Source organism: Ovis canadensis, chromosome X (assembly GCF_042477335.2).
Source record: "Ovis canadensis isolate MfBH-ARS-UI-01 breed Bighorn chromosome X, ARS-UI_OviCan_v2, whole genome shotgun sequence".
Taxonomy (NCBI): Eukaryota; Metazoa; Chordata; class Mammalia; order Artiodactyla; family Bovidae; genus Ovis; species Ovis canadensis.
Genome location: NC_091727.1, coordinates 61503767 through 61529901, shown reverse-complemented (window position 1 = coordinate 61529901; position 26135 = coordinate 61503767). Strand labels below are relative to the sequence as shown.

The following is a 26135-nucleotide window of genomic DNA, read 5'->3' as shown; positions in this document are numbered from 1 at the left end:
CAGTCGGTAAAGAATCTACCTGCAATGCAGGAGACCCGGGTTCGACTCCTGGATCCTCTGGAGAAGGAAATGGCAACCAACTCTAGTATTCTTGCCTGGAGAATCCCATGGACAGAAGAGCCTGGCAGGCTACAGTTTACGGGGTCGCAAGAGTCGGACACAACTTAGCGACTTAACTACTACTACTATGTGGCATCCAGCAAATTCACTCATACATATTTTATAATTATCCACATGGTTACAGTACAAAAGCCTAAAAATTATGTGGAATATTTTCAGTTTCTTCTCTGGGTATTGCAAGGTTGAGTGATATACCAGATCATCAGAAAAAAGTATCTTCTTCTAGCATTCCAAGAATGTTTCCCCCCCCCCCCCCATTTAGTGAAAAAATGCTCAGGACCTAAGCATTCTAGGGAAGCAAGGTATACATACTTTCACTGGCCATATCAAAAGAATGTTTAAAATTAGATAATCTAGAGAGTTACTAAGACAACAGAGATCAGAAAGAGCCAAATTTACAACGCAGATTTGTAAGCAGACCAGTAACCATCTAAAGCAAGAGTCGACAAACAGCAAAAATTCACAAGCCAAATTTAATGTGCTTTTTCTTTTTGGAAAATTCATTCTCCAAGAACTGAGAATGAATTTTAGATTTAAAATAGCTGAAAAAAATTAAGAAAAATAGTATTTAAAGGCATGTGAAAACTGAATGAAATATAAATTTCAGTGCCCATAAAGTTTTACTGGAGCACAGCCACACCCATTGGTTTTGTCTAGGACTGTTTTCATGCTGCAAAGGCAGAGTTGAATAATAGCATCAGAGACTATATAGGCCACAAAGTCTGTTACTATCTGGCCCTTTACAGAAAAATGTTTGCTGATCCCTAATTAAAGTCTGGCTATGATAGTAAAAAAAAATCAGAGACAGATAAAAGATACTATGAGCTTTGTGAAAAAAAAAAATCTCTAAGACTCATGCAATAAGGATCAGTCAACTTCTTGGCCAAAGACACCCGATGGAGGCCCTTTTGAAGTTACAAGTAGGACTTTATAGGTGGAGATAGTGGTAAAAAACAAACAAACAAACAACAAAAACAAAACAAACAAAAACAAAAACGCCTGCCAATACAGGAGACATAAGAGACTTGGGCTCCATCTCTGGGTAGGGAAGATCCCCTGGAGGAGGGAATGGCAACCCACTCCAGTATTCTTTCCCAGAGAATTCTGTGGACCGAGGAGCCTGGCAGGCTACAGCCCATAGGGTCGCAAAGAGTCAGACAGGACTGAAGCGACTTAGCATGCACACACAAAGTTGCAATTAGATCCTCCCAACATAGCTAACTTGCCCCTGGGAAATGTTACTCCTAAAGTCAGGGAGTGAAGAGGACACTGATATGCACCAAAAACTCTCTGCAAGACTCCAAACAAGAAGTAACATTCGATTCCACATGAGTTGAGGTGGGAAAGAGTAGATTTAAAGGACAGAAAGAGTTCAATAAGGGTTCACTTACATTTCTTCCCTCACAGAAACCTGGGGAGAGAGAGAGAGAATCAAAGCCATACTTATATAAAATTTGCCAAGGATACTAAATTGGGACATATTGTAAACATCAGTGAGGATGGTGTAATTCTTTGAGTTCAGAATGTAAACTACAGTTTCAATTTTATGATGTGTACCAAACAGTGCTCCATGCGTACAAAACAAATGGATGTACAATCTCCAATGTTTTACTAGAAAATGTCTGAAAAATAGTAAATTCTTGAGCACATAATGCACATGATGAATTAATTAACCCTCTTTGAAACATGATGAGGTAGAGATGAGGATTCATATCCTGATTTTCCAGATGAGAAAATGGAAAAGAAAGGAAGTTATCCAGCCATGGTCATAGTGCCGGGAGAAGAGGGAATCTGAGTCCTGACTTTTAACTCAGCCCATCCACAGTGCACTCTCTGAGCTGGCTCTATCCTCATCTGAAGATTGGTTTTTGTAAGAGATGGGAGCTAGGATTCACCATCTTTTAGGAAGGCAAAACCAAATGTGCATACAGGTATAAACGCACATGTTTGCTGAAATAACAGTGATGGTGTTTGTTATTTGTAGAATTGTCATAAAAAGTCTAAGCTGAAAGGGCATTTTAAAAGTATCTTAGTTTAACTCCCTTATTTTACAGACAGGGAAAACTGAGGTCCCAACAGGGAAATTTTCTTAGCCAATGTCACAAAACTAAACCCCCTCTGAGCCTCTACTCTGCTCAAGGATATCACCTTCCTTTGACTTCCTGGTCTTTTTGATAACATCCAACATGCCTTCCCTTTCACCTTCCCACTCATCCCACCCACCACCACTAGCTAATTCTCTACATGCTTGTTTCAAACCCAGAGACCATCCTCTCAACAGCACATACCTAGACACACACATGCACACACACACACACATTCTTTTAATAAGCTTCCATCAAGCAGGTTTTAATGATTTTAACCCCCATGGCCTACAGTTGTTTTTTATCATCATTTTTAATCCCCAAATAAGCAGATTCTTCCTTGACTAGCTTCACCTTCACCCTAAACTCCCAGCAATACTGACAATGAGAAAATGTGAGGCTCTCTTCTCTTCTTCCTCAACAGGAAAACCTGGCTAGATTACAATCGACTCTTTGCTGAGTCTTGCACCAATGACAGCATTAAAGCCTCATGGTTTATGAACTACCAAAGCTAGAAATGGATTTTTTTCTGACGTGCCAGGCTTTTAAGTCTTGTACCTGTGCCCAGTCCAAAGATTTCTGAAACCCTGAATAAAGTGGTAATCAACACTCTGAATACTCCATCTGAGTTAACTGACAACAACAAACAAATTAGGAAGAAAAGATTTGTTCTCCCACTCCCTCCAAGACAGGTGGAATTCCAAGTTTCAACAAGGCAGATTCAGAATCACCTTTAGAAAGGCCAATTGGGCAATAAAGATGCATTGTAAAAATGAAAAAAAAAATCAATAAATGCTCTGCAGGTAATAAGACAGCCCCCTGCCTTCAAATAGAGATAATAATGGCAGTAAACTGCAGCCACCAAACTTTAAAGGTAAAAGAAAACACCAATACTTTTTTTCTTTTTGCTTTGTTTCATGTTTTTTAAATCACTTTCTCCTGTCCCTCAAAGGGCTCAGAAATGGAAGCTGGGGTTTGCATTCCAAAGGAACCAATGGGCTAGATAGTTTTGTAAAGAATCCACTGAAGATTTTAATATTTCAAGGAGTTTAGAGCATTTGGCTCCATGAGCTCACAGAGGCTCATTTTTTCAAAGAAAATATTACCAACTTTCTCTAACAAGTGATTCTAGGGTCTGAAGAATTTTGAGACCTTGCTGGATTTCCAAATGCTTGGCAATTTGAGTGATTACCCCTCTCCCAGCTTCCTTGGTCTCAAATAGTCCAAGATCCACATAATAGTAGAGCTCTTCCCAAGCAGCCCTGCCAGCTGCCCTTCTGCCTGCCTCCCTCCTTCAGCCCTCATTTCTGTAGAAAGCTCCCATGTGGAATATGTTATGACAGCAAAATCTTCCCTTTCACAATATAGTTGATCATTTCTACAGTTTTCCAAAAACAACAATATCGTGACCCAGATTTTTAAAACCCAGAGGCAGCATCAAATACAATCTAATCTATCTAACTATTGAATTTGCTTTTCGCTTACTTTCCTGAACTCTTTTCCCATCGGATATAGTTGCTATTACTGTGCTGTCTGGGCTTACTGACACATTGCTTTTGATGGGTGCTATGGTTCCTTTTCTGCTCTATAGATAGGGCCTAACTGAAGCCAAGGTATGGGAAAGAGGCAGGTTCTCACTGGAGATATTGGGGTGATCTGAAATCTTTGGCGCTACTCCTCATTTCCTTTTCTGACAACCATCCTTTTGTGAGTAATCTTAAGGAACGAAGACACTGATCTCTGTCTCTTTCCAAACTGCCTATGCCTGGGCACTGGGGCACTGGACCTCATATTGCTCAGTTTAAGCAGTAGCAATGTGTCACTCAGGGTTATGGGTGGAACATGCAGCGTGCTTTCTTTAATGCTAAATGGTATCTGTCTTCTTATTGCCTGGGGAACTAGAAGACAACAAAATAGGTTTCCATTTTATAGGTATTTCTTTCACCTGGCCAAAATGGTGAAAGATAATCATCATTCCAATTGACTATCAATAGGGAGACCAGTTAAAGAGCACACACTTTCTAATTTTTCTCTAGTTGCCAAGAACTCTGTGGTGCTTCTGCTGTCCTCTGATGGGTGTCACCACATTCCTGCTGAAAGGTGTGGCCAATATACCTGCCACTTTTAAGACTGTCCTCAGAGATTATAGCTTTATATAAGGAAAGGATGTCTCTTTCAGTTCTGACTTAAAATTTCCAGGCCAGTGAGAAGGAAGAAAAATGTCTTGGCAGGAAGTACTTCCTTTGTGAGAAGTGGAGGCAGGAGTAGATACTGGTGTTTAGCAACTGAGTCTGCGCCCAGAGCAGAGCATCTCTGTCTAGAAGCTATTCATCAGTGTGCTTTCAAGAAGGAATACTTAGTACAGGATGGGGAGTGAAGTGGATGGGTAGGAGGCTTAAGCCTAGGGAGATTGGAAAGGAAGGAGGCAATAGCATATATAGGAGGTTTGGAAGTGTAGGAGGTCTTCCTGCTGTAAGATGTAACCTGAACACCTCTTGGGGCTAAGCAGGTATTAATTATTTTAAGCTAAATAATACTGAGGAGCCAGTTTTTGAGGCCACTTAGCCAAATATAAGATACAACTTAGCTTAGGGTTATGAGCTATTGAACAGGGTCTGAGGGAGAGAATAAAACTTTCTTATCACTTTGGATACTTATCTACCTAGGAGCTATTAATGCAAAAAGGCCCCAAGGAGGCAGCAGCAGGAGGGAGCAGGTGCATAGACTGATGGTCTGCTGAACAGTGAGAACACTTCCTTTCTGGGGCCGAGGCCAGGAAGCCTTCACTAAGGAATAGTCTTGTATTCACCACAGAGTACAGGCTGGGGACTTGGTCTGGATTTCTCCACTTCTAACCTCTCTAATAAGGACATTTTTTCCCTCACTAGGCAGGAGAATGGAACACAAGCAAGGAGGAAATTAAATCTTTTCAAATCATTAATTTTTTCTTTTGTTCCTAGGACCCACCAAGCTCCAAGCACCAGCTGGGACCAACTTCATTGCCTGTACTAACAAGGCTGCCAAAGACAGGGGTCCAGCAAGTATGAAAATTGACTTTTTAAGGCTCTTAGGTTCTTTGAACCAACACTGCCAGTGACTTTGTCCCAGAGATCATAAAATCCTGAGTCCTGATAGACTGGTGTCTCTTTTTAGAAGAGAAAGGGAGAGAACAGTGAGTGTCCAAGATCCTTTACCTTCAGCGGCTCTTTTAAAAAAGACTTTGCAGCTTCCACAAGTGAGAGCTCCATAGTGACAGCCAGAAGCTTCATCCCCACAAATTAGGCAGGTCTTCTGGGGTGGAAAGTAATAGTCGATGGGCAGAACATGGTCCCTGGTGGTCTCCAAACTGAAAAGACCCAAGAGAAATAATGCAACACATGTCAGTAGTTGGCAGAAACAAGAAGGTATAAGTCTGAATCTTCAAGATTAAACTGCATGTGTAAATTATTATTTATTGCTTAACAGAGTCAGTGTGAAGCTGAATTTTCCTTGGACTTTTCCTAGGGATTATTTTTGTAGGGTTTCCTATCATGTGGACAGGGCCCTTCTGGATCCTATGAAAGGATTTGAGAAGTTTTCTGAAATCAGCCAATCCCTTGGGCTATGTCTGCATGAGGGACGGATGAAGGCAGAAACCTGAGGTAAACGTCTCTAACTTAAGGTGGTGGTCATGAAACAATTTCAGAGTAATTAAATGGTATTAACTCAGTCCTAAAACCTTACTTATCCAAAAGGAGACCTATGGTGATAACAGACTAAGCATCAAAGCAGTTTGATGTGCTTTGTTCTAGTTCTCTGAGCCTTACTCTCATCTGTAAGTAGGAATAATATTACCCAGCCTACTGAACTACTTGTGTGAGCAGAAGTATAAATAAGCCAAAAGGATAAAAAGCTCTTGTAATGAATACAGAAGTGAGGAATTACAATTAGTATTTTCATGCTAGTCTTTTTTTTTTTCCATTCCCTTTCTTTCCTGAGGAGTCTATCTAGATAACATGGACATTTCCCCATTTCCATTCTATAACATAAAGTAGCAGTTAATGTTGGATACATTCATGCACAGTGATGCTGGAAATCTTTCAGGCAACCCTCTAAACACTTAGCCATTAGAATACTCATGTTCCTTGGTCTAAGAGTTTCAAAGGTCATCTAGTTAACTGTCTATCTCCAAGAGGATCTATGTCTGTGTCCTTCCAGGTGGCCTGAAAGAGAGAGCCAAAAACCCAATCCTAAAACCTTAATGGAAAGGTAGATCTTAGTCTCCCACAGTAATAAATTCAAAAATAAAGGGAACATGGTTCATACTACTCAAAGGTCAACTTTTTTCTCTCCTATGTCTTATGTCTAATCATTAAACAAAACATATGTGGTTTCCTGGGTCAGTCTGCTACAGGTAGGTGACAACTGCCTATTCTCTTATCCACAAGAATGCAACCACTATTTTACTTACTTTTTTTTGCTTTTACTTATTTATTGGAGTATAATTGATTTATAATATGGTGTTAGTTTATGTTGTACAACAAAGTAAATCAGCTATATGAATACATATATCTCTTCCCTCTCAAACCTCCCTACCCCCATCCCACTTTCTCTAAGTCCTCACAAAGCACCATGCTGAGCTCCCTGTGCTATACAGCAGCTTCCCACTGGCTATCTATTTTACATATAGTAGTGTATACATGTCAATCTACTCTCCCAATCCATCCAACCCTCCCTTATCCCACTGTATCCACATGTCCATTTTCTATGTTTACATCTGTATTCCTACCCTGCAAACAGATTCATCTGTACCATCTTTGTAGACTCCATAAATATTCATTAATATATATTTGTTTTTCTCTTTCTGACTTATTCCACTCTGTATAACAATAAGGGCTGAGGAAAATGTGGAGAAAACAAAAATCTTCTTGCACTGTTGGTGGGAATGTAAATTGATACACCACTGAGGAGAAGAGTATGGAGGTTCCTTAAAAAACTAAGAATCTATAACTGCCATATGACCCAGCAATCCTACTCTATTGGGGATATACCCTGAGAAAACCATAATTCAAAAACACACATGTATCCCTAATGTTTACTGCAGCACTATTTACAATAGCCATGACATAGAAGCAACCTAAATGTCCATCAACAGATGAGTAGATAAAGAACCTGCGATACATATACACAGTGGAATATTACTCAGCCATAAAAGGAACAAAATTGGTTCATCTATAGTAATGTGGATGGACCTAGAGTCAGTCACCATTTTTATGAGTACTTCTTTTTTACTAAGGCAAGAAGGAAGGAAAATAGCTCTAATGATAGCCTGTTTGCTGTGTTGCATGATTTCAACTCCTCAAAACACCACTGTGAAACATTTATTATTATTATTATATCAAATGAAGAAATTCAGACTGAGAGTGGAGAAGCACAAAACTTTTTGAAATCAAGTACAGGAATCTCTGACTTAAAATCTAACACAGCGTCCATTACCCTATTGTCTTCTCAGTAATCACCTTCACTTTCTACCCATGATTCTTTGATTATCATACTCAGCAGAACCATCAGAATCCCCAAAAAAGCATGAAATGTTATGCTCCTCTCAACCCTAAGTGAGAAACCTTGGCAGGGCAAGTGCAAAGAAGGCTTTCACTCAGGCTACACTTGACAAGCACTTTATCTCTAAGAGACAAATATTAGCCTTTATTCACAGCCAAAATACAACAGAAAACACTCAGAAACTTCTGCTGATATGCAAACCCACCAGCTGATTATGGTGGCCTATCTTTTCCCCTATAATTCATCCCAAGCCAGCAGGAGTCTATCCACCAAAATAAGACTAGGAAGGCCATGAGTTCCACAGGAAAAGAGCTCAGTTCCCATATATGAATGAGCCAAAAGCCAAGAACATCATTCCTTTGGCTAAAAATGTCATTTCATTGGGTAAAAATTGTCATTAAAAAATTGATTTATTATTCATCTTCTTACATTTCATGACTTCTATAACTAATAAAAACAGTTCAAGTAAAATCAGAAGGACATGTAATATTAAGGCACTTTATGTGCCAGGCCATTTCATATATATCATCACATTTAATATTCCCAACAACTGTGTGAGGTAGTTCTATATCATCCCTATATTATAAGAGTGGAAGCTGCTGCTCAGGAAAACTCAGTAAACTTGTTCAAGATCACTGTTCTAGTAAGTGGAAATGCCAGGTTACCATCCTAGGTAAGTCCAACTGCAAAGCATAGATTTGTAACCAATGACTAACCATATTATGAAATTGAAGGTCTAAATTAGGTAGATAGGTTCAACTCAAATCCGATGGACCAGGTACAGGTCTAGGTGTTGGGAATATACTAATGATCAAGATATGAACATTGCTTCTAAGCAACTTACTATCTACTACAGAAGAAAGACAGGAAACAAAGAACTGTATAATAACATAGCAGATTATATAATAAAGCAAAGTGTATACTGCTACAGATGAGAAAGTACCTCAAAGATAGAAATGCTTTTTGAAAGGTATGTTGTTGTTGTTTAGTCGCCAATTTGTGTCGAACTCTTTGTGACTCCATGGACTGTAGCATGCCAGACTTCCCTGTCCCTCACCATCTCCCAGAATTTGTCCAAGTTTAAAAGTATAAATATATGCATGTATGTATATACAAATACATATATGTATTTACATTGAGTGACTGAACTGAACTGATATTTACATATGTAAAATGACAGTAGTTATTATTATATGAATGAAAAGTAAATATTAGATAAACAAAATATATATGTATATACATGCATATATATATAGTTATGTATATATAAAATAATGACAGTAGCTATTATTATATGACTGAAAAGTAAATATTAGATAAACAAACTGGGAGCCTGCATAGAGTAAATAAGTGGTCCTTTTAGAGACTTTAAAAATAGAAAATTTCATCCATATTAAAATTTAAAATACAAGTTATTTAAAAGAATCTAATCAATCAAATTTATAGCCAATACTCCAAGATGGAAAAAAATCATTTTATTTATTGGGGCTTCCCAATAAATAAAAACAGTAAAGAACCTGTCAAAAATGCGGGACACCCAAGTTCGACTCCTGGGTTCGGAAGATCCTCTGGAGAAGGAAATGGTTACCCATTCCAGTACTTTTGCTTGGAGAATTCCATGGACAGAGATGCCTATAGGGCTATAGTCTATGGAGTCACAAACATGACTGAGTAACTAACACTTGATTTATAAGATATGAATATAATGAAACACACCTCAGATAAAAATAACTATGGATAAAGAAGCTGTGGTACATATATACAATTGAATATTGCTCATCCATAAAAAGGAATACATTTGAGTCAATTCTACTGTGGTGGAAGAATCTAGAACCTATTATATGGAGTAAAGTAAGACAGAAAGAGAAAAACAAATATCGTATATTAACACATATATATGGAATCTAGAAAGTTGGTACTGATGAACCTGTTTGCACAGCAGCAATAGAGATGCAGACACAGAGAACAGACTTACGGAAAAGGGGAGTGGGGAAGAAGGAGAGGGTGGGTTGTATGGAGAGAGTAACGTGGAAACATATACACTACCATATGTGAAATAGATAGCCAATGGGAATTTACTGTATGACTCAGGGAACTCAACCCAGAGCTCTGTGACAATCTAGAGGGGTGGGATAATGGTAGGAGGTGGGAGGAAGGTTGAAGAAAAAGGGGACATATGTATATCTAAAACTATACAAAAAAGATCTTCATGACCCAGATAACCATGATGGTGTCATCACTCACCTAGAGCCAGACATTCTGGAGTGCAAAGTCAAGTGGGCCTTAAGAAGCATCACTACAAACAAAGCTAGAGGAGATGATGGAATTCCAGTTGAGCTATTTCAAATCCTAAAAGATGATGTTGTGAAAGTACTACACTCAATATGCCAGCAAATTTGGAAAACTCAGCAGTGGCCATGGGACTGGAAAAGGTCAGTTTTCATTCCAATCCCGAAGAAAAACAATGCCAAAGAATGTTCAACCTACTTGCACAATTGATCTCATAGCTCAGACGGTAAAAGCATCTGCCTACAATGCGGGAGATCCGGGTTCGATCCCTGGGTTGGGAAGATCCCCTGGAGAAATAAATGGCAACCCACTCCAGTACTCTTGCCTGGAAAATCCCATGGATGGAGCAGCCTGGTGGGCTGCAGTTCATGGGGTCACAAAGAGTCGGACACGACTGAGTGACTTCACTTTCTTCTTTCTTTCACTTCTTTTCTTTCTTTCTTTACACACTAGTAAAGTAATGCTCAAAATTCTCCAAGCCAAGCTTCAGCAGTACGTGAATTGTGAACTTCCAGATGTTCAAGGTGGATTTAGAAAAGGCAGAGAAACCAGAGATCAAATTGTCAACATTTGTTGGGTCATAGAAAAAGCAACAGAATTCCAGAAAAAACATCTACTTCTGCTTTATTGACTAAGTCAAAGCCTTTGACTGTGTGGATCACAACAAACTCTGAAAAATTCTTTAAAAGATGGGAATATCAGACCACTTTACCTGCCTCTTGAGAAATCTCTATGCAGGTCAAGAAGCAACAGTTAGAACTGGACATGGGACAATAGACTGGTTCCACACTGGGAAAAGAGTACGTCAAGGCTGTATATTGTCACACTGCTTATTTAACATATACAGAGTACATCATGAGAAATACTGGGCTGGATGAAGCACAAGTTGAAATTGAGATTGCCAAGAGAAATGTCAATAACCTCAAATACACAGATCTTTATGTGTATTATGCTTATGGCAGAAAGCAAAGAAGAACTAAAGAGCCTCTTGGTGAAATTGAAAGAGGAGAGTGAAAAAGCTGGCTTAAAATACAACATTCAAAAAACAAAGATCATGGCATCTAGTCCAATCACTTCATGGCAAGTAGATGGGGAAACAGTGGAAACAGTGACAGACTCTTTTCTTGGCCTCCAAAATCACTACAGATTGTGACTGCAACCATGAAATTAAAAGATGCTTGCTCCTTGGAAGAAAAGCTATGAGACCAACCTAGACAGCATATTAAAAAGCAGTTTGCCAACAAAGGTCTATCTAGTTAATGCTATTGTTTTTCCAGTAGTCATGTATGGAAGTGAGAGTTGGACTATAAAGAAAGCTGAGTGCTGAAGAATTGATGTTTTTGAATTGTGGTGTTGGAGAAGACTCTTGAGAGTCTCTTGGACTGCAAGGAGATCAAACCAGTCAATCTTAAAGGAAATCAGTCCTGAATATTCATTGGAAGGACTTATGCTAAAGCTGAAACTCCAATACTTTGGCCACCTGATGTGAAGAACTGATTCATTGGAAAAGGCCCCAATGCTGGGAAAGATTGAAGGCAGGAGGAGAATGGGATGACAGAGGATAAGATGGTTGGATGGCATCACCAACTCGATGGACATGAATCTGAGGAAACTCTGGAAGCTGGTGATGGACAGGGAGGCCTAGAGTGCTGCAGTCCATGTGGTCGTGAAGAGTTGGACACAACTACGTGACTGAACTGAACTGATGGCTGATTCAGGTTGAAGTGTGGTAGAAACCAACACAATATTGTAAAACAATTCCCCTTCAATTAAAATTAAATAAATTTAAAATGAAAAAAAAAAACCTGTAAAGGATGTGGAAGAGTAGGAGAAATAAGTTAATTTTACAATTTGAATTTTTCATAATTATAACCCACTTTGGCTAGAAGCCTGAGATATGACCTTACCATGCCAGTAGGATTCCCACTGGCACTGACAAAGGGAATACTGCCATTCTTCTGGCACTGGAAATGAAAATTCCAATTGCAGTTTTTCTCCCATGTTTGTATTCTAGAGAAACTCATGCATGTTTGTACCAGGAAGTATGTGCAGAAATGGACATTGCAGCTTTGTTTATAGAAGCAGACATGATACAGGAGAAAGAGTGAATAAATTATATCATATTCATTCAATGAAATACAATTCAGCAATGACAAGAAACAGAGTAAGTCTACAAAGAGGTGAATTTTCACAAACTAATGTTGCAGGAAGAAAACATAACTCATAATAGCCTACATACAATATGACTCAATTGGATAAAGTTTAAAAAGAAGTAGAAGCAAGCAATATGTAATTTGGGAATATATACGTGAAAAACATAAAAATTCCAGGGAGTAATAAACCCCAAATATAGCATAGTGGTTATCCCTGAGGAGGTAATGATATAATGAAGGGAGGTACAAACTGATTTATGCATTCAGTAAAAAACATGTATTAAGCACCCGTTACATATTAGGCACCATTCTAGGTCCAAGGGTTAGGTTGGGGACAATAAAAATGTTAATGTTCTCATTACTTAATTGGGGTTCATGAATGTTGTTTTATTATCATACTATATAAGTAACTTGAATGTTACATGTATTCCTTTGTGTAGCTATAACACAATTTAAAAAACAAAAGACTAAAAGAACAACCTCTGAAATTTCTAACACATCCCTAAATAACTCTAACTAGAAGCACAGCAGAGGTTTCCTTTGAGAATAAGTAAGGGCAGAATTTTCACACAATATTGTGTTTTTTCCCACCACCCCTGGGTTATGTGCTCATTTATTATCCCAATGTGCGACATTTAGTTTTATGAAGTCTGAAACAAAAGTCCTGCCACATAAAATGGAAATTTTCCAAACAAGAACATGATTTGCTTTTCTCCAATGGTTTCACGATTAATTAAATGAAAGTGGATTACTAGAAAGCTATAGGCTTACAAACGCCAGCTCAACCATGAGAAACTTGGGCTCAGAAACCCTTTGCACCTAGTTATAATCTCAGTCTCTCTCTCTCCCTCCCTCCCTGTGTCTCTCTCCCTTCCTCTCTTTTTCACTCCTTCTCTATCTTTCTGGATCTCTGTCTCCCTGCCTTTCTCTATCTCTTTCTTTCTCTTTGTCTCTCAGACTTGAGGATACTTTAGATACCTTAAGGAGTCTGACTAATGTAAGCAAAGATCCTCAATGACTATGGAACCAGGATGAAATGTAAAAGTCACAGACCAGTCTTCCCTGTTTGGGAGAGAATGTAAAATCAGTAGGGCTTTTGAGCAAGCCAGACCTGGGTTAAAACCTTGCCTCTACCACTGAACTTTGGGCTTAGTAATTAGGCTCTCTGAGATCAACTTGCCTTATCTAAAAAGTGAGGATATTTTCTGCCCTTAGGGCTTTTGTGAGACTTATATTGAATAACAAATGTTAACCCTTTCCCTCTATGCCTGTCACATGGTGGCTGTATTGTAAGTCTAGTGTGCCATTATCTTGTGTTGTGCCATAAAAAATGAAATCTCTTTTAGTCTTAAAATAAAAAGGACAATTGTTCTTGGCTATACAGTGTTTTTAGTGAAAGTGTTAGTCTAGCTCAGTCATGATTGACTCTTTGAGACCCCATGGACTGTAGCCTGCCAGGATCCTCTGTCCATGAAATCCTCTAGGCAAGAATACTGGAGTGGGTTGCCATTCCAATTTCTAGGGGATCTTCCCAACCCAGGGATTGAACCTGGGTCTCCTGCATTGCAGGCAGATTATTTTCCATCTGAGCCACCAGGGAAATCCAATACAGTGTTTTTAAGGAATAGCAAATACAGATGGAGAGAGAAGAGCAAAAGGCTATATATGTGAAACTGTATCATTTTTTTACATACCTCTGTACTTTTCAAACAAGAAAGGATTTAGGAAACCACCAAATATCTTTACAGAGCATCATATTTTCCTCATGTGGAATAATTAAAATGTTTTTATTAATGACATTGTGGAATATAATGAAAACTTTACATGAATTTCTAAGATAAAAATCAAAGAGTTCAAAGTTATTTTCTCTTCACAGATGGCTTGAACCTACTTTTTTGAGGGTATAATGGATATTTCAGTAGTAAGCCTCTTTTCCCCTGACAGCCTGAGATCTGAAATTTGATGAATATCTGTTCAAGAAAACAGTCATGGTTTCTTTTAAATGTATTACATGAGTTTATGTTATATCTCTCAAATTCTCTTTAGTGATGCCTTTTGTTGAAATGGGAAAGTAAACAGGTAGAACATATGGTTTTCATGGTCATCTTTGTCATTTTATAATAAGTCACTGAACAAATAATTTTGCTTAAATTTCTTCATGTGCAAAATGTATGAAGAAATATGGAACTCACAAGACCGCTATGAAGATTCCATGATATTCTGGAGGTAAAGCAGCTTACATCATTGCTGAGAAGACAGTGGGATTTTGAGAAACATGCCTTGAATCCATGGAAAATATTACCATCTTAACAATGCTAAATACTCTCACAACAGAACCCAACTCCACACACCAGTCAGTCAGCACCAGCACCAAGACTCCTGGGGCCACAGAACAAGCTGCACCAAGCCTCAGCCCTCCCCATCCACAAGCTGGTACCAGGCTTGGAACCTCACAGGATGTGAAGCCAGCCATACGAGGGCCAAGCTCTGCCTATCAGGGTTTGGCACTAGCCCCAGGAAGCCTTTGGACACACTGCCAGCTGAGTCAGGATATAGCCCCACCCACCATCATGCTGGGAGCCACTGCACAAAGGAAGGCCTGGCAGCCAACCAAGTTAGAAATCAACCACACCTACCAGCATTCCCACAGTAGTCAGCCTTGTCACAACAGAAGGGCACACACATATATAAGGGGGCACCATCAAAACATATTTCTCTGATGAACAGAGGGGAAGTGCTTCTGGATCTCATAGAACATTCTCTATATTAGATCACTTCACCAAGACTGTGAAACACAATAACTGATCTGCCTAAAAAGCAGAATAAAAACAGAAAATTAGGTAAAATGAGGAGACAGAATATATTCCAAATGAAGGAACAAGACAAAACCTCAGATAATGAACTAAATGAAATGGAGATAAACAATATATCCAAAAAAGAGTTCAAGTTAATGATAATAAAGGTGCTCGATGAACTTGGGAAAAGAATGGTTAAACAGAATTTTTAAAAAGATATAGAAAATATAGAGAAAAATCAAACAGAGCTGAAGAATACAACTAAAATAAAACATAGATTAGAAGGAGTCAACCATAGATTAGGTGGTACAAAGGAATGAATCGCCAAACTGGAATATAAACTAGTGGAAATCATCCAGGCTGAAGATAAAAAAAAAATAATTTAAATTTAAATATCTAAATGAGAAAAGTTTAAAAGATCTATGGGAAAACATAAAGCATACAACTAATCACATTATAGGGATTCCAAAAAGAGAAGACAAAGATAAATGGGCATATAGCTTATTTGAAGAAAAAAAAGCTGAAAACTTCCCTAATTGGGGAAAGGAAGAGGACACTAAGGTCCAGAAAACACAAAAAGTCCCAAACAAATGAATGGTAAAAGATCCAGGTGATGGAAGCAATGTCCGATGCTGTAAAGAACAATATCGCATAGGAATCTGGAATGTTATGTCCATGAATCAAGGTAAATTGGAAGTGGTCAAACAGGAGATGGAAAAAGTGAGCATTGATATTTTAAGAATCAGTGAACTAAAATGGACTTGAATGGGTGAATTTAATTTGGATGAACATTATATGTACTACTGTGGGCAAGAATCCCTTAGAAGACATGCAGTAACCCTCATAGTCAACAAAAGAGTTCAAAATGCAATACTTGGGTGCAATCTCAAAAATGACAGAATGATCTCTGTTGGTTTCCAAAGCAAACCATTCAATATCAGAGTAATACAAGTCTATGCCCAAACCAATAATGCTGAATAAGCTGAAGTTGAATGGTTTTATAAAGACCAATAAGAACTTCTAGAATTAACACTGAAAAAATATGCCCTTTTCACCATAATGAATGGAATGCAAAAGTAGGAAGTCAAGAGTTACCTGGAGCAACAGGCAAATCTGGCCTTGGAGTACAAAATGAAGCATGGTAAAGACCAACAGGGTTTTGCCAAGAGAAGACATTGGTTATAGAAAACACCCTCTTCCAAAAACACAAGAGATGACTCTACACATGGAAGTCATCATATGGCCAATACCAGAAGCAGATTGATTATATTATTTACAGCCAAAGATGGAGAAGCTCCATACAGTCAGCAAAAACAAGACCAGGAGTTGAATGTGGCTCAGATCATGAACTCCTTATTGCCAAATTCAGACTTAAACTGAAGAAAGTAGGGAAAACCACTAGACCATTCAGGTATGACCTAAATCAAATCCCTTACTGTTATACAGTGGAAGTGACAAATAGATTCAAGGGATCAGATCTGATAGACAGAGTACAGGAATAACTATGGATGGAGAGTCAGCACATTGCAGAGGAGATTTATCAAGACCACCCCCAAGAAAAAGAATGCATAAAGGCATAATGGTTGTTAGAGGAGACCTTACAAATAGCTGAGAAAAGAAGAGAAGCTACAGGCAAAGGATAAAAGGAAAGATATACCCACTTGAATGCAGAGTTTCAAGAATAGCAAGGAGAGATAAGAAAGCCTTCTTCAGTGATCAATGCAAAGAAATAGAGGAAAAGAAGAGAATGGAAAGACTAGAGATGTTTTCAAGAAAATTAGAGATACCAAGGAAATATTTCATGCAAAGATGGGTACAATAAAGGACAGACATGATATGTACCTAAGAGAAGCAGAAGATATTAAGAAGAGGTGGCAGAAATATACAGAAAAACTATACAAAAAAGATCTTCATGACCCAGATAACCAAGATGGTGTGAACACTCACCTACAGCCAGACATCCTGGAGTCTGAAGTCAAGTGGGCCTTAGGAAGCATCACTGTGAACAAAGCTAGTGGAGGTGATGGAATTCTCAGCTGAGCTATTTCAAATTCTAAAAGATGATACTGTTAAAGTGCTGCATTCAATATGCCAGAAAATTTGGAAAATTCAGCAGTGGCCACAGGACTGGAAAAGATCAATTTTCATTCCAATCCCAAAGAAAGACAATGCCAAAGAATGTTCAAACTACCACACAGTTGCACTCATCTCACACGCTAGCAAAGCAATGCTCAAAAGTCTCCAAGGCAGGCTTCAACAGCACATGAACCATGAACTTCCAGATGTTCAAGCTGGATTTAGAAAAGACAGAGGAATCAGAGATCAAATTGCCAACATCTGTTAGATCACAGAAAAAAGCAAGAGAGTTCCAGAAATATATCTACTTTTGCTTTGTTGACTACAGCAAAGCCTTTGACTGTGTGGATCACAACAAACTGTGGAAAATTCTTCAAGAGATGAGAATATCAGATCACATTATGTGCCTAACTGAGAAATCTATATGTAGGTCAAGAAACAAGTTAGAACAAGACATGGAACAACAGAAAGGTTCCATACTGAGAAAGGAGTATGTCAAGGGTGTATATTATCACCCTGCTTATTTAACCTAAAGGCAGAGTACATCATGATAAACGTTGGGCTGGATGAAGCACAAGCTGAAAGCAAGTTTGCCAGGAGAACTATCAATACTTCAGTTATGCAGATGATACCACCTTTATGGCAGAAGGTGAAGAAATAAAGATCCTCTTGAGGAATGTGAAATAAGAGAGTGAAAAAGCTGGCTTAAAATTCAACATTCAAAAAACGAAGATCAGGGCATCTGGTCCCATCACTTCATGGAAAATTGATGGGGAAACAATGACAGACTATTTTCTTAGGCTCCAAAACCACTGCAGATGGTGAACGTAGCCATGAAATTAAAAGACACTTGCTCCTTGGAATAAAAGCTATAACCAACCTAGACAGCGTATTAAAAAGCAGAGACATTACTTTTCGAACAAAGGGCCATCTAGTCAAAGCTATGGTTTTCCCAGTAGTCATGTATGGATGTGAGAGTTGGACCATAAAGAAAGCTGCTGCTGCTGCTGCTAAGTCATTTCAGTCGTGTCCAACTCTGTGCGACCTCATAGACGGCAGCCCACCAGGCTCCTCCATCCCTGGGATTCTCCAGGCAAGAACACTGGAATGGTTGCCATTTCCTTCTCCAATGCATGAAAGTGAAAAGTGAAAGTGAAGTTGCTCAGTCATGTCCAACTCTTAGAGACCCCATGGACTGTAGCCTACCAGGCTCCTCCATCCATGGGATTTTCCAGGCAAGAGTACTGGAGTGGGGTGCCATTGCCTTCTCTGATGTCGTCTGCAAATGGTGACAATTTTACTTTTTTATTCATCGTTTTGTTTCCCTAAGTTAATGAATGATTTGTGAATGATGAACTATCTTTGCATTCTTGGAATAAATGCAACTTGATCATGGTGCATGATGGTTTTTGTATATTGTTGGATTCAGTTTGCTAATGTTTTATTGAGAATTTTTGCATCTATATTCATCAAAGAATTGACCAATAACTGAAAGCTGATCTCCCCAGGTTGGTAGGTGCCCAATATGCTACTGGAGAAGAGTAGAGAAACAATTTCAGAAATAATGAAGAGATTAAGCCAAAGCTGAAACAATGCCCAGGTGTAAATGTGAGATGGAAGTAAAGTCTGTTGCTGTAAAGAACAACATTGCATAGGAACCTGGAATGTTATGTCCACGAATGAAGGTAAACTGGAAGTGATGAAACAAGAGATGGCAAAAGTGATAATCGACATCTTAGGAAGCAGGGAACTAAAACGAACAGGAATAAGTGAATTTAATTCAGATGAACATCATATCTACTACTGTGGGCAAGAATCCCTTAGAAGAAATGGAGTAGCCATCATAGTCAACAAAAGAGTCCAAAATGTAGTACTTGGATGCAATCTCAAAAACGACAGAATGATCTCTTCATTTCCTAGGCAAACCATTCAATATCACAATAATCCAAGTATATGCCTTGATCAGTAATGCTGAAGAAGCTGAAGGTGAACAGTTCTATGAAAGCATACAAGAACTTCTAGAATTAACACCAAAAAAAAAAAATGTGCTTTTCATCATAGGGGACTGGAATGCAAAAGTAAGAAGTCAAGAGATACATGGAGTAACAGGCAAATTTGGCCTTGGAGTACAAAATGAAGCACGACAAACGTTAACAGGAGACAACTCTATACATGGACAACACCAGATGGTCAATACTGAAATCAGATTGATTATACTCTTTGCAGCAGAAGATGGAAAAGCTCTATACAGTCAGCAAAAACAAGACTGGGAGCTGACTGTGGCTCAGATCATGAACTCCTTAATGCCAAATTCAGAGGTAGATTGAAGAAAGTAGGGAAAACCACTAGACCATTCACGGATGACCAAAATAAAATCCCTTATTATTATACAGTGAAAGTGACGAATAGATTCAAGGGATTAGATCTGATAGGCAGAATGCCTGAAGAACTATGGACGGAGGTTTGTGACATTGTACAGGATGCAGTGATCAAGACTATCCCCAAGAAAAAGAAATGCAAAAAGGCAAAATGGTTGCCTGAGGAGGCCTTACAAATAGTTGAGAAAAGAAGTGAAGCGAAAGTCAGGAGAAAAGGAAAGATATACCCACCTGAGTGCAGAGTTTCAAAGAATAACAAGGAGAGATAAGAAAGTCTTCCTAAGTGATCAATACAAATAAATGGAGGAAAACAAGAGAATGGGAAAGACTAGAGTTGTCTTCAATAAAATTAGAAATATCAAGGGAACATTTCATGCAACAATGGGCACAATAAAAGACAGAAGCATATGGACTTCACAGAAGCAGACAATATTAAGAAAATGTGCCAAGAATACATGGAAGAAATATACAAAAAAGATATTCATGACCCGTATAACCACGATGGTGTGATCACTCATATAGAGCCAGACATCCTGGAGTCCGAAGTCAAGTGGGCCTTAGGAAGTATCGATATGAAAAAAGCTAGTGGAGATGATGGAATTCCAGTTGAGCTACTTCAAGTCCTAAAAGATGATGCTGTTAAGGTGCTGCACTCAATATGCCAGCAAACTTGGAAAATTCACCAGTGGCCACAGGACTGGAAAAGGTCAGTTTTCATTCCAGCTCCAAAGAAGAGCAAAACCAAAGAATGTTAAAACTACCAAACTACTGAGCTTATCTCACACACTAGTAAAGTAATGCTCAAAGTTCTCCAAGCCAGGCTTCATCAGTACATGAACCATGAAATTCCAGATATTCAAGCTGGATTTAGAAAAGGCAGAGGAACCAGAGATCAAATTGCCAACATCTGTTGGATCACTGAGAAAGCAAGAGAGTTCCAGAAAAAACATCTACTTCTTTATTGTCTATACCAAAACCTTTGACTGTATGGATGACAACAAACTATGGAAAATTCTTCAAGAGATGAGAATACCAGACTCTTGAGAAATCTATATGCATGTTAAGAAGCACTGTTAGAACCAGACATGGAGCAATGGACTGGTTCCAAATTGGGAATGGGGTACATCAAGGCTGTAAATTCTTCAAGAGATGGGAATACCTGCCTCTTGAGAAATCTATATGCATATTAAGAAGCACTGTTAGAACCAGACATGGAGCAATGGACTGGTTCCAAATTGGGAATGGGGTACATCAAGGCTGTATATTGTTACCCTGCTTATTTAACTTCTATGCAGAGTACATCACGTGAAATGCTAGGCTGGATGAAGCACAAGCTGGAATCAAGATTGCCAGGAGAAATATCAATAGCCTCAGACATGCAGATGACACAACCTTTATGCCAGAAGGCAAAGAGGAACTGAGGAGCTTCTAGATGAAAGTGAAAGAGGAGAGTGAAAAAGTTGACTGAAAACTCAACATTCAAGAAATGAAGATCATGGCATCTGGTCCCATCACTTCATGGCAAACAGATGGGAAAATAATGGAAACAGTGAGAGGCTTTATTTTCTTGGGCTCCAAAACCACTGCAGATGGTTATTGCAGCTATAAAATTAAAAGACTTTGTTCCTTGAAAGAAAAACTATGACCAACTTAGGCAGCATATTAAAAAGCAGAGACATTACTTTGAAGATAAACGTCCATCTAGTCAAAGGTATGGTTTTTCTAGGAGTCGTGTATGGATGTTAGAGTTGGACCATAAAGAAAGCTGAACTTGAAGAATTGAAGCTTTTGAATTGTGATGTTGGAGTAGACTCTTGAGAGTCCCTTGGACTGCAAGGAAATAAAACCAGTCCATCCTAAACCTGGCCCACTGCAGTCCATGGGGTTTCCAAGAGTCAGACATGACTGAGCTATTGAACTGAACTGAACTTTCTTTTTTATAGTGTCTTTGTCTGTTTTTTTTTGGTATCATTGTAAAGGTGGCCTCCTGGAATGAATTTGAGTGTCTTTCATTCTTTTCAATTTTTGGTAATATTTTGAATATAGTATTAATTTTTCCTTTTATGCTTGTAGCAATTCACCTATGAAGTCCTCCAGTCCTGATTTTGTTTGCTGGAAGATTTTTGTTTTTATTACAAACTCACTTTCACTTCTAGTCATTAATCTGTGCAAACTGTTTATTTTCTCTTGATTCATTCTTGGCAGGTTGAATCTTTCTAGAAATTTGTCATCTTAATAAAAATGTTTTTCTTACTTCTTCTACAATCTGGATGATTTTTACTTTCTTTTCCTTGTCTATTTTCCCTGGCTATATTCTCTAATACACTGGTGAATAGAAATGGTGACAGCGAACATCTTTGCCTCGATTTGCTCTTATAGGGAAATCTTTCATTCTTTCACTCTTAAATATGATGCATGCATGCGTGCTAAGTCGCTTCAGTCATGTCTGCTCTTTGAGACCCTGTGGACTGTAGCCTGGTAGGCTCCTCTGTCCAGGGGATTCTCAAAAAAAAAAAAAAATAGTGGAGTGGGTTGCCATGCCCTACTCTAGGGGATCTTTTTGATCCAGCGATCAAACCCACATCTCTTGTGGCTCCTGCATGGAAGGAGGATTCTTTACCACTGAGCCACCAGGGAATCCCTGTAATTATGATAGCTGCTGGTTTTTCATAGATATCCATTTTCAGTTAGAGCAAGTTTTTTACTTTTCCTTGTTACTAATTTAATCATGAGAAAGTATTAGAGATTTTTCCAATTATTTTCAGCATCTATTAAGATGATCATGGTGCCTTTGTTCTCTTAAATATAGTGCATTATACTTATTAGTTGATTTTCTAATCTTACCTTCCTGAGATAAATCTCAGTTTTACATTCTTGATATAAACCCTACTTGGTCACTATACTGCTCTTTGTTTTATGCTAGTTTGCTATTATTTGTTGAGGAACTTTTTAAAAATCTATGTTCAAAAATGATCTCTAGTTTGTGTGTATGTGTGTGTGTATATTTGTGTGTGAGATATCTTTAGTTTTTGAGAATCACAGAATTTTGGAGGAAGTGTTTTCACTTGTAGTTTTTGGAAGAGTTTGTGAAGGATTGGTAATCAGTTCAGTTCATTGCTCAGTCATGTCCAACTCTTTGCAACCCCACAGCATGCCAGACCTCCCTGTCCTTCACCAACTTCCAAAGCTTGTTCAAACTCATGTTGATTGAATTGTTGATGCCATCCAACCATCTTGTCCTCTGTCGTCCCCTTCTCCTCCTGCCTTCTATTTTTCCCAGCATCAGGGTCTTTTCCAATGAGTCAGCTTGTCTCATCAGGTGGCCAAATTATTGGAGCTTCAGCTTCAGCATCAGTCCTTCAATAAATATTCAGGATTGATTTCCTTTACAAAATGGCAGAAGGACAACCAAGCTTTCTGGGGCCTTCTATAAGAGCAATAATTCCACTCAATGCGGGTGCCATGCTCATATACTTAGTATTTCCTAAAGGTCCCAACTTCTGATACCATCATATAGGGCATTAGGATTTCAACGTATGGATTTATGTGGGGATAAAAATATTCAGACCTTAGAAATAGGCATTCATAGCTATAAATTTCTCTTTAAATACTGCTTTAGCATATGTGTATCCCATAAATTTAGTAATGTTACAATTTTGTTTTATTTACCTCAATTATTTTCTTATTTCTGATGTGATTTTTTTGTTGTTTGACCCATTGTTTATCTAGGATTGTGTTTCACAGCTTTTCTTCTGGTAGTGATACCTAGTTACTTCTATTATGATCAGAGAACATACAGCAGATTTACTTGAATAAATGTTCCTCGAATTAGTTGCAAGCCTTTTTTTCCTTTCCAGAATTCTGGAAAAGTTAATATTCACAATTTTTTCTAGTGTGTATGTTGATTTTAAGAAAGAGTAGATTTATGGCAGTATTCACTTTAACATTCTTGAAGCCTTGTTTTCCAAGTCAGTTTATATTTCATGTGATACAAGAATCACTCCTCCTCCAATACACACACACACACTAATCCTCAACATACATCAGAAAGGGGGGAAGAAGTTGCTAATGCTTTCTTTCACCCATTCAAAAATTCATAACATTCATATATTATGGAGAGTTCTGCTAAATGGTGGTTACATGAAGATGAGAAAGACACAGCCCGTGTCCTCTAAGAGCTTTCATGGGCTCATTTTGATCCATGACAAGTATCTGAATGATCAATGCAAGATATAGCAAGAGAAATGCTATAAAAGGGGCCAAGATGGTGATTACTCTAGAGTCAGAAAATGTGTGTGTTGCCTGAAGGGTTCAGGGAGTAAAGGCTACCATTTACTATATCCAATTACTAACCAGACTAGATGTTTTACATATTCATCAGTTACTCTAGAATAGATCAGATGCCCATCGCTCTAATGCATACTCAAGTCTCAAACCTGACATTCAGAGACTGCTTTGCACAATGCACAATGACAAATAGAAAAATATATCGCTATGCACCAGGCAGTTATAGGCCTACTTGTGATTTCCATTTTCCTGCAGTTTTTAGCACTGATGAGCATGCTAAGACAACAACACATTTTTTTAAAATCAGTGTTCCCCACCAAAATGTCAAGGCTGTCCTTTTCCCCATAAATCACTCTCAGAAATGGGGCTGAACAGTGACTCCTTACTACAGTCATGTCCTTATAATTCCCAAGTTACATCTGCAGTATTTTGTGAGCCAAAATCTTCCCAATGGCTTCTGAGCCATCAGAGCCAATTGGTCACATAAGAACTAGCCAGATTCCTTTCTGCAGTGTCATCAAATCTGAGGGCTGAGAGCTGTTTCCACATTCTTTGTTTCCAGAATCCATTGCCAAGAAAGCAGAAAATGAGAAAACAACTTGATTTTAATTTACCTGTCAAATATTACTAGACCAATATTTTCCTCATAGCCTCCATTTGAAATCTGATACTAAAAGTATTATTTACTGAAGGTATACTGTGTGTTAAGCACTGTTGAAAGTGCATAATCACCACAACCACTACTGCAGAATATGTAGAATATATTTTAAAAAGAAGAGCCAGAGGCATTGAACAATTTCTTCACGATCACATAGCTAATAAAGTAGAAAAGTCAGGACTTAAATGCATATCTGACTAACTTCAAAACCCACACTTTGTTCACCATGCTATCTATATGGCGCTGCTTCTCAGTGACTGTCAAGGCTGGATGGCTCTGAGAGATCATCTAGTCCAGTGTTTCTCATCCTTGCTGCTGCTGCTGCTAAGTCGTGTCAGTCGTGTCTGACTCTGTGCGACCCCATAGATGGCAGCCCACCAGGCTCCCCCGCCCCTGGGATTCTCCAGGCAAGAACACTGGAGTGGGTTGCCATTTCCTTCCCCAATGTATGAAAGTGAAAAGTGAAAGTGAAGTCGCTCAGTCGTGTCTGATTCTTCGCTACCCCATGGACTGCAGCCCACCAGGCTCCTCTGTCCATGGGATTTTCCAGGCAAGAGTACTGGAGTGGGGTGCCTGGGTACACAGTAAAATTGCTAGAGGAGTTTCCCAGGGAACGGAGATGCCAATGCATCTCCCCACAATCCCAATTTTGATTTAATTTAACTAGGGTGGAGTCTGGGAATCCAAATTTTTCAAAGCTCCTCAAAGTAATTTAATTTCCAATCAAGGCTGAAACTCCTTCCTGTAGTTTAACTTCCTTATTGTTCAGGGAGAAAATTTGGGGGCTGAGAAAGTACAGAGAACTGACCTGGAGAAAAAAATTTTCAGAGCTGGGCTTGAGACTAGAACCCAAATATTATGATTCCTATGCCAGAATTCTGATGTAGAACAATATTTCTAGTTATATTCTGCACACTAAGTTTTCATAGGACCTAGTGTCTAGAATAGTCAACCTATGAAAAATCTATATAATGACCAACATCAGTCACTCAGCTATATTCCAGAACCCTTCAAAAAAATAGTAATAGCATTAAACAGTATAGCAGCTCCCAAAATGTATTTCATCCATTATGAAACTACCTTGTTCTTATTAGAAAGAATCAGCAAATATTTATTGAGTGCTCTACTCTGTGGCTGGAAAAGGAAATGGCAACCCACTTCTGTATTCTTGCCTGGAGAATCCCATGAACAGAGGAACCTGTCAGGCTACAGTACATAGGATTGCAAAGAGTCAGATATAACTGAAACAACTTAGCACACACACACATGCATGCTACAATGTGGCAGACACTATGAGAGGCACTTAGAATACATTAAAGACCCAAAGATACAAATACTGCTGTCCCATATTCTAAGTCTTGTTTTACAAGATTTATCATTATACAAAACAAAGGTCACAGCATCCATTTTACAAAATTTTTTTAAAGCTCAGAGTAAATGGTGTTTTATAGTAAATTGCAGTGTCACATGAAAAAAAAAAAAAGGCTTTGGGGGCCCAGAAACTTGGATTTGAATCTATTACTGATCACTGGGGCTTATCAGGTGATACAGTGGTAAAGAATCCATCTGTTAATGCAGAAGATGCAAGAGATGTGGGTTTGATCCCTGGGTCAGGAAGAGCCTCTAGAGTATGAAATGGCAACCCACTCCAACATTCTTGCCTGAAAAATTCCATGGACAGAAGAGCCTGGTGGACTACACATAGTGTCACAAAGAGTCAGACATGACTGTATGACTGACCAAACACACACACA

General features: G+C 38.6%; 1 protein-coding gene across 1 annotated transcript in view; it reads right to left on the bottom strand.

The window, feature by feature from the left end:
* Nucleotides 1-26135, bottom strand: part of AR (androgen receptor) — a 197469-nt gene that overhangs the window by 72050 nt on the left and 99284 nt on the right. The window contains exon 2 of the mRNA XM_070290273.1: nt 5399-5550. Within this exon, the coding sequence (XP_070146374.1) occupies nt 5399-5550 (152 nt within the window). The remainder of the gene's footprint in view (nt 1-5398; nt 5551-26135) is intronic.